The 12,894-nt window shown below is 38.8% G+C and overlaps 1 protein-coding gene across 3 annotated transcripts in view; it reads left to right on the plus strand.

Moving 5' to 3' along the window:
• The window catches only part of RETREG1 (reticulophagy regulator 1), an 80,167-nt gene that overhangs the window by 60,829 nt on the left and 6,444 nt on the right, over window positions 1–12,894 (plus strand). For all 3 annotated transcript variants that reach the window (XM_006907123.3, XM_015585719.2, XM_015585718.2), the window contains 2 exons: window positions 9,157–9,283; window positions 11,425–11,509. In XM_006907123.3, the coding sequence (XP_006907185.1) occupies window positions 9,157–9,283; window positions 11,425–11,509 (212 nt within the window). The remainder of the gene's footprint in view (window positions 1–9,156; window positions 9,284–11,424; window positions 11,510–12,894) is intronic.

The following is a 12,894-nucleotide window of genomic DNA, read 5'->3' on the forward strand; positions in this document are numbered from 1 at the left end:
AACAGAAAGCATGAGACCATTAGTCACTAGCTGAGAATGACAGGGCTCTGAGAGCTCTAGGCCAAAGCATATTTATAGGTGTGATGGTTGAAGCAGCTGCTTGTCACGGTTGCTAGGTGACCACTTAGGTTATAACAGACCCCTTTTTAAAAAAGTTTGTCTGCATGGGATGTTGACAATTCACTTACTGAAAAATAGTGTTTGGCTTCAATTTCCAGTTCCTATAGATTAAAAATAAAATCAGATAGTGTAAAGTAATGCTCATTCTCCTGAGGCAGAATGACAGAATTCTTCTAAATATCATTGGAAATGATTATTGTAATTTGAGTTTTTAGGAATATGGAAAATCTAAAAAGTGACTAGAATGGTGTGTGTGTGCACGCACGCATGTTTGTGTGTGTTTAAGAGGAGACAGCAACATCTGAACATCTCTCCAGAGGGTTGAGGTTGCCCAACAAAAACCAAAAAGGGACTCATGTTTATCTGTCACGTGCGAAGACTGGGTCTCGTTGATCCCCCTGTTCTGGCCTGGGCTTGCTCTCCGTGGTATCACAGATGCTCCTGGGGGTTGAGATGGGAGGGTGTCGTCTGCAGGAAGCGCATGTGGATCCAGGGAGCCCCATGGAGAAGTCGAGCATGTGGACCCACGTTTTGCAGAAGGAATTCCACACAAGATACTAATGTCTAGTTAAGGAAACTTTTGTAATAAATGAGGCATATTTCCCAATTATCTAATTTCGAAGGCAGTTTAACTTTCCATTTCCAAGGGGAAGAAATTAAAACAAAACTATTTCATATAAATAAAAGCTAATTTCCAATTTTTGGACCTTTTGCCTATTATCATATATATTTTATATAAATAAAGGAACACATGCTAATTATTGCCTGTATTTAATGCATAGAAACATTCAGATAAGCAAGTAAAAAGTTATATGTAATGTCACTACATAACCACTGTTAACTCTTTTTGAGATTCTTCGATCTGCATTCGTTGTTTATATTCATTCATTCAATATTTCATGTGCCTCAGATGTTAAGCTCTGTTAGCTGCTGAAGCCAGAGCCATATCTACGAATTCTTTCATGAAATTTAAAGTCGAATGAGGAGGCAACAGTACAGACATTAAGTAACGACAACTGGTAATTGCTACAAAACGATATCGTAGGGAGGCCAGGAAGGGGCTCAGATGGAGAGGATGCAGCGAGAAAATGCACACGGCAAGCTTAACTCTGTGCCCGGCACATGCGGAGAACTCGGCCGCCGGCCACCGTGACTGTGGTTCCCATTGGCACGTGCTGTAGAATCACTCTGTGAGTCCCGATTTAGAAACAGCCGCAGTAGTCGGGGCAGAAAATAGGAGTCGAAACTCCTCGGTCCTTAGTTTCCCCTGGAAACCAAAGCCCCTTTTAGATATTTCTGTTTCTTGAGCCCGGCACTTAGGGATTCTGTGTCCTTCCCCGTGTGACTGCCCTAATGTTCTTTCCCACTCATCTTTGAAATGATCCCTGGGTTCCAATCCAGAGACTTCTTCCTGTCTCTCTCCTCGTGTCGTGGGCAGTCCCAGCTCCATAGGTCCCTGTTCCACTGTGTATTTTTTCTGTGATCTTGATCAAGACAGAGAATGTATCTGGGCCTCAGTGTCCTCATCTGTAATACAGGAATAATAAATAGCACCTCACTCCTCGGTCGGTTGTAAGGACTGAATATGATAGCGAGTTTACGACGTAGAGGGCAGCGCCTGGCCCCTGGTGTTAGCTCTGTTTCTTTTTTGATTCTGGCTGAAACCTCCTTAACTTGAATTGTTAACTAACTGCCTTGCCTTGAATTATTCACCCTATTTCCAGCGTTCCATTCTACTAAAAAGTGTCATCTGAATAAAACTGCGATACTAACCACTTGGTGTAAGCTTATTCCATAACTCTTTTTAAATAGTTATTTCTACTTCCTACTTTAAAATGTATTATACACCTCTTCCTTGCTCCCACTGAAAAATGTAGCACTTTATTTTGTGTTGCAGATGCCAGAAACCAAACTGAAACCAGCTCAAGGCTAAAAGGGAATTGGCTCCCATGAAAGGGATGTCCATGGCTGGCTTTGCCTCTTGGGGCGGACAGGACCCAAGAGCTCAAACCAGACCATGCGGATTCATTCATAGTCTCTGCCCCCCACCTGCACCCCACTTTTGCCTTCTCTTTCTCTGTCCACCACAGGTTACCCGCCTCTTGTTGGTAATTATCTCCTCAAATCTAAAGCTCGAGAAATATGTGAAAGGATTTGAGCTTTGATCTATTTTTAAAAAAATCTAATTTTTTGCTTTGACAAATAACTTTCAGTTATATTTTTTGATTTTTAGGTTTACTAGTATATTATTATCCTGTAAAAGGTACAATAATGAAAAGAGTATCATAATAACAGGTTCTCCTCACATGTGCAATCTGCAACTTAGTTTTTGATTTTTGTCCCCAATAGCCCTAAATACCATTAAATGTCATTTTATAAAAGTCAGTTTCATATATAATGATGGGAGGTGGGGGGTGGGGGGGGAGAGAGAGAGAGAGAGAGAGATTGAGAGATGTGTGTCTGGTCTAGTCTTCCCTTTATTAGGACACCAATCCCATTAGGGGAACTCCATCCTCATGAGCTCACTCAAACCTAATTACCTCCCAAAGACTCCATCTCCAGATACCATCACACTGGAGATTATGGCTTCCACATATGAAATTTGGAGGGATACAAACATTCAGCCTATAACACCTTTCCATATATCATTTAATTTAATGTTCTCAAGACTTTGTCCACTCTTGTAAATTTTTACTTATTGGGTGGGGGGTGTGCCTTAGTCACCTCTAAATCTCTGGATTCGGGAATGACTGACAGTCAACTGCCCTCGACACGTGTTTTTGAAATGAACAGTAGGGAAGTGATACTGAGAGACATTATTTGTCCTATGCCAAGATTCATTAGTTTCAGCATTATTTCTTGTAGTGCTCCAAGGCAGTGTGGATGAAAGAGATGAAACAGGCTGCTCGCACATGTTCTCTCTTACAGAATAACAATCTATTTTTAAAGAGCACAAGAGCATCAAATTTCTTAGTCTCACAGCACCCCCTAATGGAGAATACTGTGTGCTGCATTCTGAGTTTCACATATGTAGCTGTTAACCTGTACAAAGACAAATTTCTTTTTTAATATAAAACTTAAAAGATGTTTTCGTTAAGTATATTTTTAAGAAAAAAAATGGTACATGGTAATTTAGAGGGTAAGTATCACAGAAAATAAATCTTTCAGATCCCAGTTTGGCCATGTAAGTTATTTGGTTCATAACAAAACTCACCACTTTTTATTTCTATGTATGACAGAGTACTTAAAATCAGTTTGATTCCTTTGGAGCTTACTTTTAAGACTTGTTAGTATTAGAAAAGCATTTAGTCTAGGATTAATTATTCTCTGCTACTGAGGCAAGACCCTTCTGAGTATTCTACCCGATGTCCATGAATTCGAAGTTTTCCAGTCTGATCGATAGGACAGGCATCATTTTGGCCCTGTTCCTTCTCGTCTTTTCTCATGGCCGTTTCCTGGACCCCCACACAGGTACTGGTAGCTCTCAGCTGGAGACCCCAGGGTCCCCCTTAGATAGTCAGCATTTTCTGTAGGCTGTGCTCCCCCACACTCAGTCCTGCCAACTCCAGCGTCTTTTGTCTTCTCTTTAGACTCTGAGTTCTATCTTTTCAACTCAGGTGGTCACCAGCATTTATCTTCCCTGTTCCAGGGCCTAGAAACTCAAGGCAATGAGCTGAACGGTCATAGGACCCACCATCTCTCAGGGGTGACCAACCTTCCTTACATAAAGCCCACGGTCTTGAAAATCAAAGTAACATTCTCATGGGATGTTTCTTGCAGTGACTCTTAGGGCAAGAAACACCTGTCTCAGAAACACCTTGGACACTTATTAAAAAGACAGATTTCTGAGCTTCCCCCAGGCCCACTCCATCAGACTCTCTGGAGTGAGGCACAAATGGCCACTGCGTAAACAGTGCCCCGGGGGTTCACTTTGAACTTGAGAACTGCCCAGGGTTATTTTGGCCAGACCACCTAATGTCTTTACCTAAGTGTGTTCTATTAGGAATATGGAGGCAGAAAGAAGGGATGTTAGCTTCACATTCTCCCCGGAACCTAGTTCCTTCTGTGATTAAGTGAGGCTGCTTATCCGAGGAGCCATCTTTCTAATGTTTATTCCCTTAGAGTTTCTCAGGCAAGTGAAACCATAAATTTGATCTTTGGTAAATAAATGCTTATCTTGACCACACAGAATGTCTTTTGTTGACAATCTGTCTATTAGTTTTTCTTAGGGAGGAGAACGTAAGTAAACAAATCTGCCAGGGCTGTAGTTTTCTGGGCCTTTTTTTTTTTTCAAAAGCACTGCACAGCTGCAGATCTTTGGACAGAGACCATTTGAAAAATGGTATGGTCGTGAGGGGGCCAGGAGCTGTGGCTTCTCACTTGGAACCACTTCAGCTGGACTCAACAGGAGTGTGGGAGGCTGGGGGTGATGGTTACGAGAGAGGGACTCTCAAGCGGTGGAGTGTGTAACAGGCTCACTCCTGAGTGAAGGCATAAGTGAAAGAGAAAGCTGAAGGAAAGAAGCAAGCAGGTGAAGGAGGAAAGAAGGACAGAAAGAGAGAAGGATGGATGGATGAACCAAAGAACCTGACTTCCCTTTGAACTTGGCAAATGCTTGTTCTCTCTGCAACTAAGGAGGAAAAAAATCAACCCTGGGATATTAATACCGAAGCCACTGGTGTCTAGTTTTCTCCACTAGATGAGCTGCTATCGTAGAAGAGTTATACTCTTTGGTCAAGAACTTGGTAAAGCGTCGCACTGTTTTTAAGCCTCCTTTTATGTGAGTTAGGCCTTCCAGTGCACATTGATCAGAGCCAAGGAGGGTGGGAAGATGGCCACACACCATGTAAATGATCTCTTTCCCAAGCATCATCCAGTATTCACAGGAGAGCTTTTCTCCGGTTCTGTGCTTTCCAGATAAGGGTGTCTAGGAAAACCCAGAGCTTTATTATGGAGCAATTCAGTGCACGTGTGCGTGTGTGTGCATGCACGCGTGCAAATGTCACCTGTATTAAATATCTCAACCACCAAGCATGACTCTTAGTTTCCTCTGAGTATTTGGATTCTGCACACAAAGTACTCTTTTTTGCCGGGAGAAGCTGGGTCCTAAATGAGGCTACGTGGGTGTGGGTCTATCACATCTCATGCCCTCTGACTCTAGAAAGGAGTGAGGAGGAACAGCGAATGTCCTTTCTCATTCTAAATTTCAGTGTGGGGTTTCTCCAAAGGAACCCCATTGAGTTCATCCATCCTTTGAATAGGGCACGTGTTCACAGGAAATAGCATCGCACTAGAAATTTGGGGTCTGGGCTGCGGGTGGCTCTGCCCCAAACTCATGGAGGACACTTGGGTTTTACTTTCTTCATCTGTAATAATAAGGTAATTTGAAAAGTTGACATCAAGTGTTCCATCTCATTCTACATTATATAACTATTGCTTTATGTTATATTGTGACATCATCGAGTTGTGGTGATGTAAGTTAATGGTAGACCATATATAATGGAAGAGTATAGAAATATACATCCAAGGGATACTCAGAATCAATCACTGGACAATTTAAAACTATATGAAACTTCCAGAGACTGACTCTTCTGGATCTGTGTTTTATTTAAAGAAGTGTAGAGTGACATCTCTTCTTTGCCCATTACTTCAGATTTTCTTTTTAAATCATACATATTTCCAATAAATTTTAGTCAGCACCATCTGTACATTTATTTTTATCTCAAACATTTACTACTCTTTCCAAGCCCATTTGGTTAGAAAATATTTCCAACTTGAACACAATGAATTTCTCATTTCTGTTGCCGATGATAACAGTAATTCAGATATCAATTAGAATTATTTAAGGTTCTAAGGTTAATATAAATGTAAGTAACAATGGAATTTATTGTCCCAAAATACTGTCACAGGCTTTTTCTGAAGGGGAGAAATTTAATATAAATGAGCATGTTTTTTTATAGCTGTGGAAAAGATTCACACATTGAATATTCTCATTTCTTCTTCCCGCCAAGTGGTAATATCTGTAGACACAGTGCTACAGGTGTTATTTTTATTGATTTGAAATAACAATACTAAACACACCAAGTATAAGTAAGACACAATGGTGGAACTTGATAACTTTTTACTAAAAAACTGAATAAGATAATGGATGAATGGATACTGAGGTTTCTTCATATTCATTTTGAAGTCTACTATGAGAATAGGTAAGATTCTTAAAGGCAAAACAGAATTTTTAGTTATTTCATTTTATTAAGCACCTTAATTGTATGAAGACTTTGCTCTAACATTATCTCTATGCAGATAATTTATGTAATTATAGGGATTTAGTATTAGACTAGGCTCCTTTCCAATTTTAGTACATTTATTTATTAGAGTAATAAAATATGTATACAAATGTGGTGTCACATCTGAAACATGTATCTTAAAGTTAGTATCAGAAGAAGGTACCAGCATCTATCCAAAATACCACTTATTCAAATTATTTTTCATGGCACTTGTCAGCAGAAATATTTTTACTCCACAGTAAATAAACTGAGGCAAAAACTTAAGTAACATTTATATTTTGACTACAGGATATGAAATGAGATATACTCATGTGAGAATGTTATTCGTTAAATAAAAAGCATGATTATACGTTTAAGTATCAACACATTTTTAAATAGAGACCATATATGTATATGGGTATATGTAGGCATAGCTTTAAGAACAGTAGTAAGTCAATTCTCATGTGTCCATCACTTAAGTTAAGAAATAGACACGATCAATACCCAGGAAGCTCCCACATGCCACGCTCAAGTCCCATTCCCTACTACCCTTCCCCACCCCTGCCTGAGGTACCCCCTCCTGAATCGTGTTTTGTATCATTTCCTTGCTTAAATAATCTGTTAGCTTGGTGTGATTTTGAGCTTTACGTAAACGAAAACATACTGCATCTATTATTCTGCGACTTCTTCCTTTCAATATGATTCTGAGTTTCATGGAGTCACAGTTCATTTCCACCAGTGTTTCATCCTTCATCGCTTGAACGCAACTCACTTCTTTTGTTCATTGTCCTAATCAAAAGATATATTTTAAATAGGAAATACCATCCATTCGTTTTATTTTAATCGTTAAAAGAACGATCAAATCATTCCATTATAAATTTTTCATTGTTTTCTGTTGGAATTATGTTTGCCAAATCCCTAACTCCATCTCAATATGCATAGAGAACAGAAATTAAAATCTGTCTTTCTGTCATCTTTATGGTCCCATTAACCTGAACAGTAGCCTAGCCTACTAACTTTGCTAATTTGCATCAAGTTTTGTTGTTCTAAAGTATTTAAGAACCGTATTATTTTCTTTGCTGTTGTAGCTTTTGCTCTCCTATGCAAAATCTCGTTCCCATCAAGTAGACATATTGGCAAGATTTTGTTACAGATACAGTGCCTTCCTAGCCATCAGTTAGTATTTCTTTTAGTAGGTCTAGAATCTTTCATGAGGTACACAGACCTAGTGCGACTTTTGGTCACCAAGAGGGGTAGGTAGAGTTAGTGGATGCATAAACCACACCCTGATACCTGAACATCCCCCAGAGTTCATTTCTTATGACAGTATCTATCTAGGAAAACAGCATCAGCCTGAACAGCTTAGCTCAGTGACTCTCTGGCAGAGCATTTGTTAGTTGAGGTTGATAGAACAAAAGAGGAAAACGAAATACTTTTCATTCTTCTTTTAATGCTATTTATTTCTTCTTATAATGCTATTTATTCTTTTAACTTGGATTAAAATTTATATCGACTAAGGAAATTTTATTTATTAGTTTACAAATTGTGTTAGTATTCAAAGAACACTAAAAAGTAACAGAATCTATATGTACACAATTTCTGCATAGTTGAACATTAAGGGCCAATGTAGTTTTGACTTGTCTTAGATGCTCCAGGGGTCGAACCCAGATGTCAGCCTCATCCTGATGCCCTTGTAACCATAGCTCAAATGAGAGCTCACTAATAACCCTTGTCTTTTACTCAAAACATGTTTACTTTATGGCCATATCCTTAGCTCTATGGCAGTGCCTTCATTTAATAATTATCTATTAAACGAATAAATTTGAGGTCCCTTAGCAGAGCTTGTTTCAACTGGTATATTTTTGTGATGAGTTAGGGTCGCAAGAGTGGGATTTGAACTTGATGTCATTGTAATTTTAGGGAATGCCCTGTACTTGCTTGCATCTTCTTTCTGGAGCGATTGTTACTAGTTTTTAGCTCACTGATGTTCCTCTGGAAAGATTAGGGCAGGGACATGGCACATGCTTGGGACGTGCATCACATTCGACATGTTCTATGATGATGATTGGAAAAGGATACCCTAGAAAAATATGAGGTATTGTGAGATCCTGTTGAGTTAAACAATTTTCTGTAGAGTTGACCAGTTACAGTATCTTTGAAAATGTATCGTTGGTGTTGATGATGATGAAGATGATAACATTAATGCCAAGGCTTCTTTTAAAGTTGCTGTGGCTTCCGTATCCTTAAGATTTGAAATGTGTCTGACAAGCCCTCCAGGGCCCTGGAAGACCTAGTTCACGTGCTCCTTCTCCAGCTTCTTGCCTTGATATCCTTATGGTTCACTCTGCCAGAGCCACACCCAGGACTCAAAAAATAGTGCTTTCGGGGCCTTCTGACTGCAGGGCCTCTGTGTATGTTGTACATTGTTCTTTCTGGAAGTCTCTGAGTCCTTATGGTAAACTCCTGCTAATCCGAAGTTTAGCTTAAAGTGACTTCTTGAGAGAAAATGTCCGAAAACCTCTACCCTCTCTCTCAGATTGTCCCTCATTGTGACTGGACAATCGTGTAGCTCATTGTTTAGCCTGTATCTTCTCCTGGCATTTGAGTTTTGTCAGGCAGATGTCTGACTTGTATACCTCTGAATTCACAGGGCTGTTCCTGAGAGCATGACCAACCGTGGGTGCTCAGTAAATATTTGCTGAAGCAATGAATGTTGAATGAATCACCCATAGTTCAGTTCATTTTTTTGTCTGTTTTCTTTTTCTCTCTGTAGCTGGGAGGTTATCGATTCCAAACCAGATGAAAGACCCAGGCTCAGCCACTGTATTGCAGAGTCATGGATGAATTTCAGCATATTTCTTCAAGAAATGTCTGTTTTCAAACAGCAGAGCCCAGGCAAGGCAAGTATTCCAGTACGGGAGAATTACGGTGTGTGCTTGAAATGTGGTCAACTTAGAAAAGAATGAATCAATCCATTTTATCAGCTTGTAAGTGTTCTCCAGCTCAGAATATAATCTACTACGAACTAAAAGCTGGTATCAGCAAGGTTCAGAAATATTCATGTGTTAGCACTGGAATATTCTCAAGCTCATATTTTGAAATCGGACTGGTTTTCTGTTTTTATACATATTTATCTAGCTTGTTAACTAAAATGAGTGGTGATTGGGCATATCAGCCAGACCAAGGAGAAATTTTTAATAACATCTTATTAAGAATTTCGGTTTATAGTTCTGAAGTCAGAGGGAGGTGAAATGAACACATAGCCCTTCAAGGGTGATTTCGGAGATGACCGAATCTCACTTTTAATCTAAAAAGTGGAGATTGTTATATGATTTATTTAAGAAACAAAACCTATGGCAAAAGCATTTGTAGTGATTGTATACATGGCATGAGTATATTCTATTCAGATGAAAACCCATGAGAAGAGTCGTACGTGGTCTGAAAGGGATTACTTGGAGCAGCGCACCCACTGCATGTTTTTATGTGTAGAGGCAGCTTTGGCTGTGAACTTGATAGCATGGGTGAGGCGCAGAGGCATCAGTAAACTCTTTCCTTTCCAGAGTCGTGCTTGAGTTTATTGAAGGCCTACCTGTAAGTAGAAGGAAGAGCCTAGGAATGTCAGCATTTAAAATCTCTCTTGTACCATGTGCAGGCATGCTCTTAACTTCAATACTAGTATTAAATAATAGAAACATACTTGGACACATTTTGAGCATATTAAAGTGGCGACACTGTTTATGGATGGATTTTTAAAAATCACTGAAGGTGATTTTTAGAATAGATATCGATATAGTGGGAAGGGGCTGCATTTTTTATGCCAATTTGAAACGATTAAACATTTTTAGGAGATTCTGAACTTAAAACTGTATTGGATTGCATATATGCGCCCCAAGTCAATTAGCTTAAGAGGATACTGCTACAAACTTAGTGCATAATCTGGAATACCTTTGCAAAACTGAATTCTGAAAGTAGTAACGCTTTCATGGACTTAGTTGTTCTTTTAACTTTTATGGTCTCTTCTCTCCCATTTTATAACTAGAATTCTATATTCTTGAGGGACCCCTGCTGTTTCAGAAATAGCTCTCAATTTAGTTCCACAAGATCATTAATTCTCCTTTGACTAGTTAATTTATTATAACCCTGCGCCAAAGAATGAAAAATCAAAGTTAATCTGAATTGTAGGCCCCCCCTTGCTTTCTTTTAATCAGTTATTAATCAGTTACAAATCTCTTATTCATGTCTTTTTGAAATTTCCTTATTTTCTTTGCCTAGCAGTTTAATTTAATACCATAGTTTAAAGATAAAGCAAAAGAAGTAAGTAGTTTAAGATTAGAGTGTGGAAAATATACAAAGACTTTATGGGAGAATATTTCTATCTCGATGTTTTAAATTTCTTAAAACAACCAAGAATTTTTTTTGGTCATGACTGACAGTAGGGAAATAATCACATTTCACTGTAGGAATTTCATTTCATTCGTAGTTGGTTTCTAGGTGACCTAGACGTGGGGTCGATTTGGGAGACGGGTATGATTAGGGAGAAGGTTAGTAATGGCCAGCAGATTTATCTCAGTAGCTTATCAGCTGTGCAAATTGCCATTACATTTATGTAAATGCCTCTATTTTCTATATGTTTTGCTGTATTTATGAATTTCGGTGGGCTTATCAAAGTAGTTTGAACTTGCAGATTTAGCTGCTTTATTCTCAGTGAGTGATCCTAAGTAGAAGTTTCTGGGGGCATACAAATCTTCATTTCTCTTGCATCTGGCAGTTATACAGCCACAAACATGATTAACGGGAGATGTGCACTGTGCCGGAAATTAGCTTCTGGAACGTCAAAATGATTATTAGCAAGTGTGAAAGTGGACTTAGGCTGGTTGAACACAGCAGCCATTAGTCAAACCTAAGGGCAAAAGAAGTGTTTGAAAAACAGTTGCCATCATGTGATAGATCGCATATAGATAAAAAATTGTGTGTGTATCCTACGCTCTAAAATGTGTTGGTGTTATGCGTAACTGTCACATGTTATTTCTGTGATTTCTAGTTTTGTCTCCTGGTCTGCAGTGTGTGCACATTTTTTACGATCTTGGGAAGTTACATTCCTGGGGTTATACTCAGCTATCTACTCTGTAAGTATAGTAGAGCATCTGGCTAGTTTATGTGATGCATATGGTATCATTTAATGTCAATAAGACCTTCTGTGGTTTGGAAAAAGAGGGTTGAATCCTTATTATAAAGAAAGTTGATTATTCTTTAATTTCCACCTGCGGAAATTTTCTCCTTTTCCTACAGACGTGTTTATATTTTAAATTTGGAAGAACAGTTGCCAAAAGGCAGGATTATGAGTGATTGCTTTTATTTTAAATTGTGTCTTAAAACTATAAATAAGCTATACTTCCCACCCCCCAACAAATACATGAATATCTTTGCCCTTGTGCATGTTCTGTGGCTCAAGAAATAATTAAAAACAAAATGAGATACCATTATACGAGAATGGTTAAAATTAAAAATACCGATCGCATCGAGCTTTGGCGAGGATGTGAAACAACTGGAATTCTCACGCTGTTGGTAGATAAGTAGAATAATACAGCCACTTTGGGTAACAGTTTGGCGATTTCTTAAAAACTACGATATGTCCCAGACATGCCACAACTAGGTGTTTAATCAAGAAAAATGAAAGCACAAAAGACTGGTATGTGAATGTTCACAGCAGCTTTATTCGTAGTAGCCAAAAATGGAACACAATCCATAGACGTATGGATAAACAAAGCGTGGTTACCTGTACATGGATTACTGCTCAGTTCTAAATTGTTAAGGTGTGCAGCGATCTGAGTAAGTCTTAAAATAATTAGATTGAGTGGGAGAAGCCAGATTAAAAAAAAGTATATATTATATGATTCCATTTACTTATAATTCAAACTAATTTTTAGTGACAAAGCAGAAGCCCCGTGGTTTCCTGGGGATGAGGTAGGAAAGGTCAGGGAAAGGCAGATAGAAAGGATTAGTACAAACTTACGGAAACTCGGGGGTGGTCGATATGGTCACGATGTTGATTGTAGTGATGGTTTTGAAGTTGTATCCATCTGCCAAAACTTATCAAATTGTACATTTTAAATATGTGCAGTTTACTATGTGTCAACTATAACTCAAAAATTCTGTTAAAAAAAAAGTGTAGATCTCCTGCTTCTGAAAACCATAATCCAGTGCTGCCACCTGTAGGTGGTACAGGGTAGGGGACCACACTCCACTTAACCCTCCTATTTCATATTTTTCTCACCAGCTTTAAGATTTACGTATAACACCTTAGCTTCTAGAGATATTTGAGTTTGAAACTCCTATTTTAAAAAGGTGAACAGACACGTTTCCTAATAACAACAGAGAAATTAACATTAGGGAAGGCAATACCACCTTCGTTTCTTGTTGTATTCCTAACGCATAACACAGATGGCAAAATGGTCCAAGCTCAAGTGCGTTCTCCCAGTCAGAACTCGCGTATCATGTCAGCCTCTTGATC

Source organism: Pteropus alecto, unplaced genomic scaffold (genome assembly GCF_000325575.1).
Source record: "Pteropus alecto unplaced genomic scaffold, ASM32557v1 scaffold152, whole genome shotgun sequence".
NCBI classification, from domain to species: domain Eukaryota; kingdom Metazoa; phylum Chordata; class Mammalia; order Chiroptera; family Pteropodidae; genus Pteropus; species Pteropus alecto.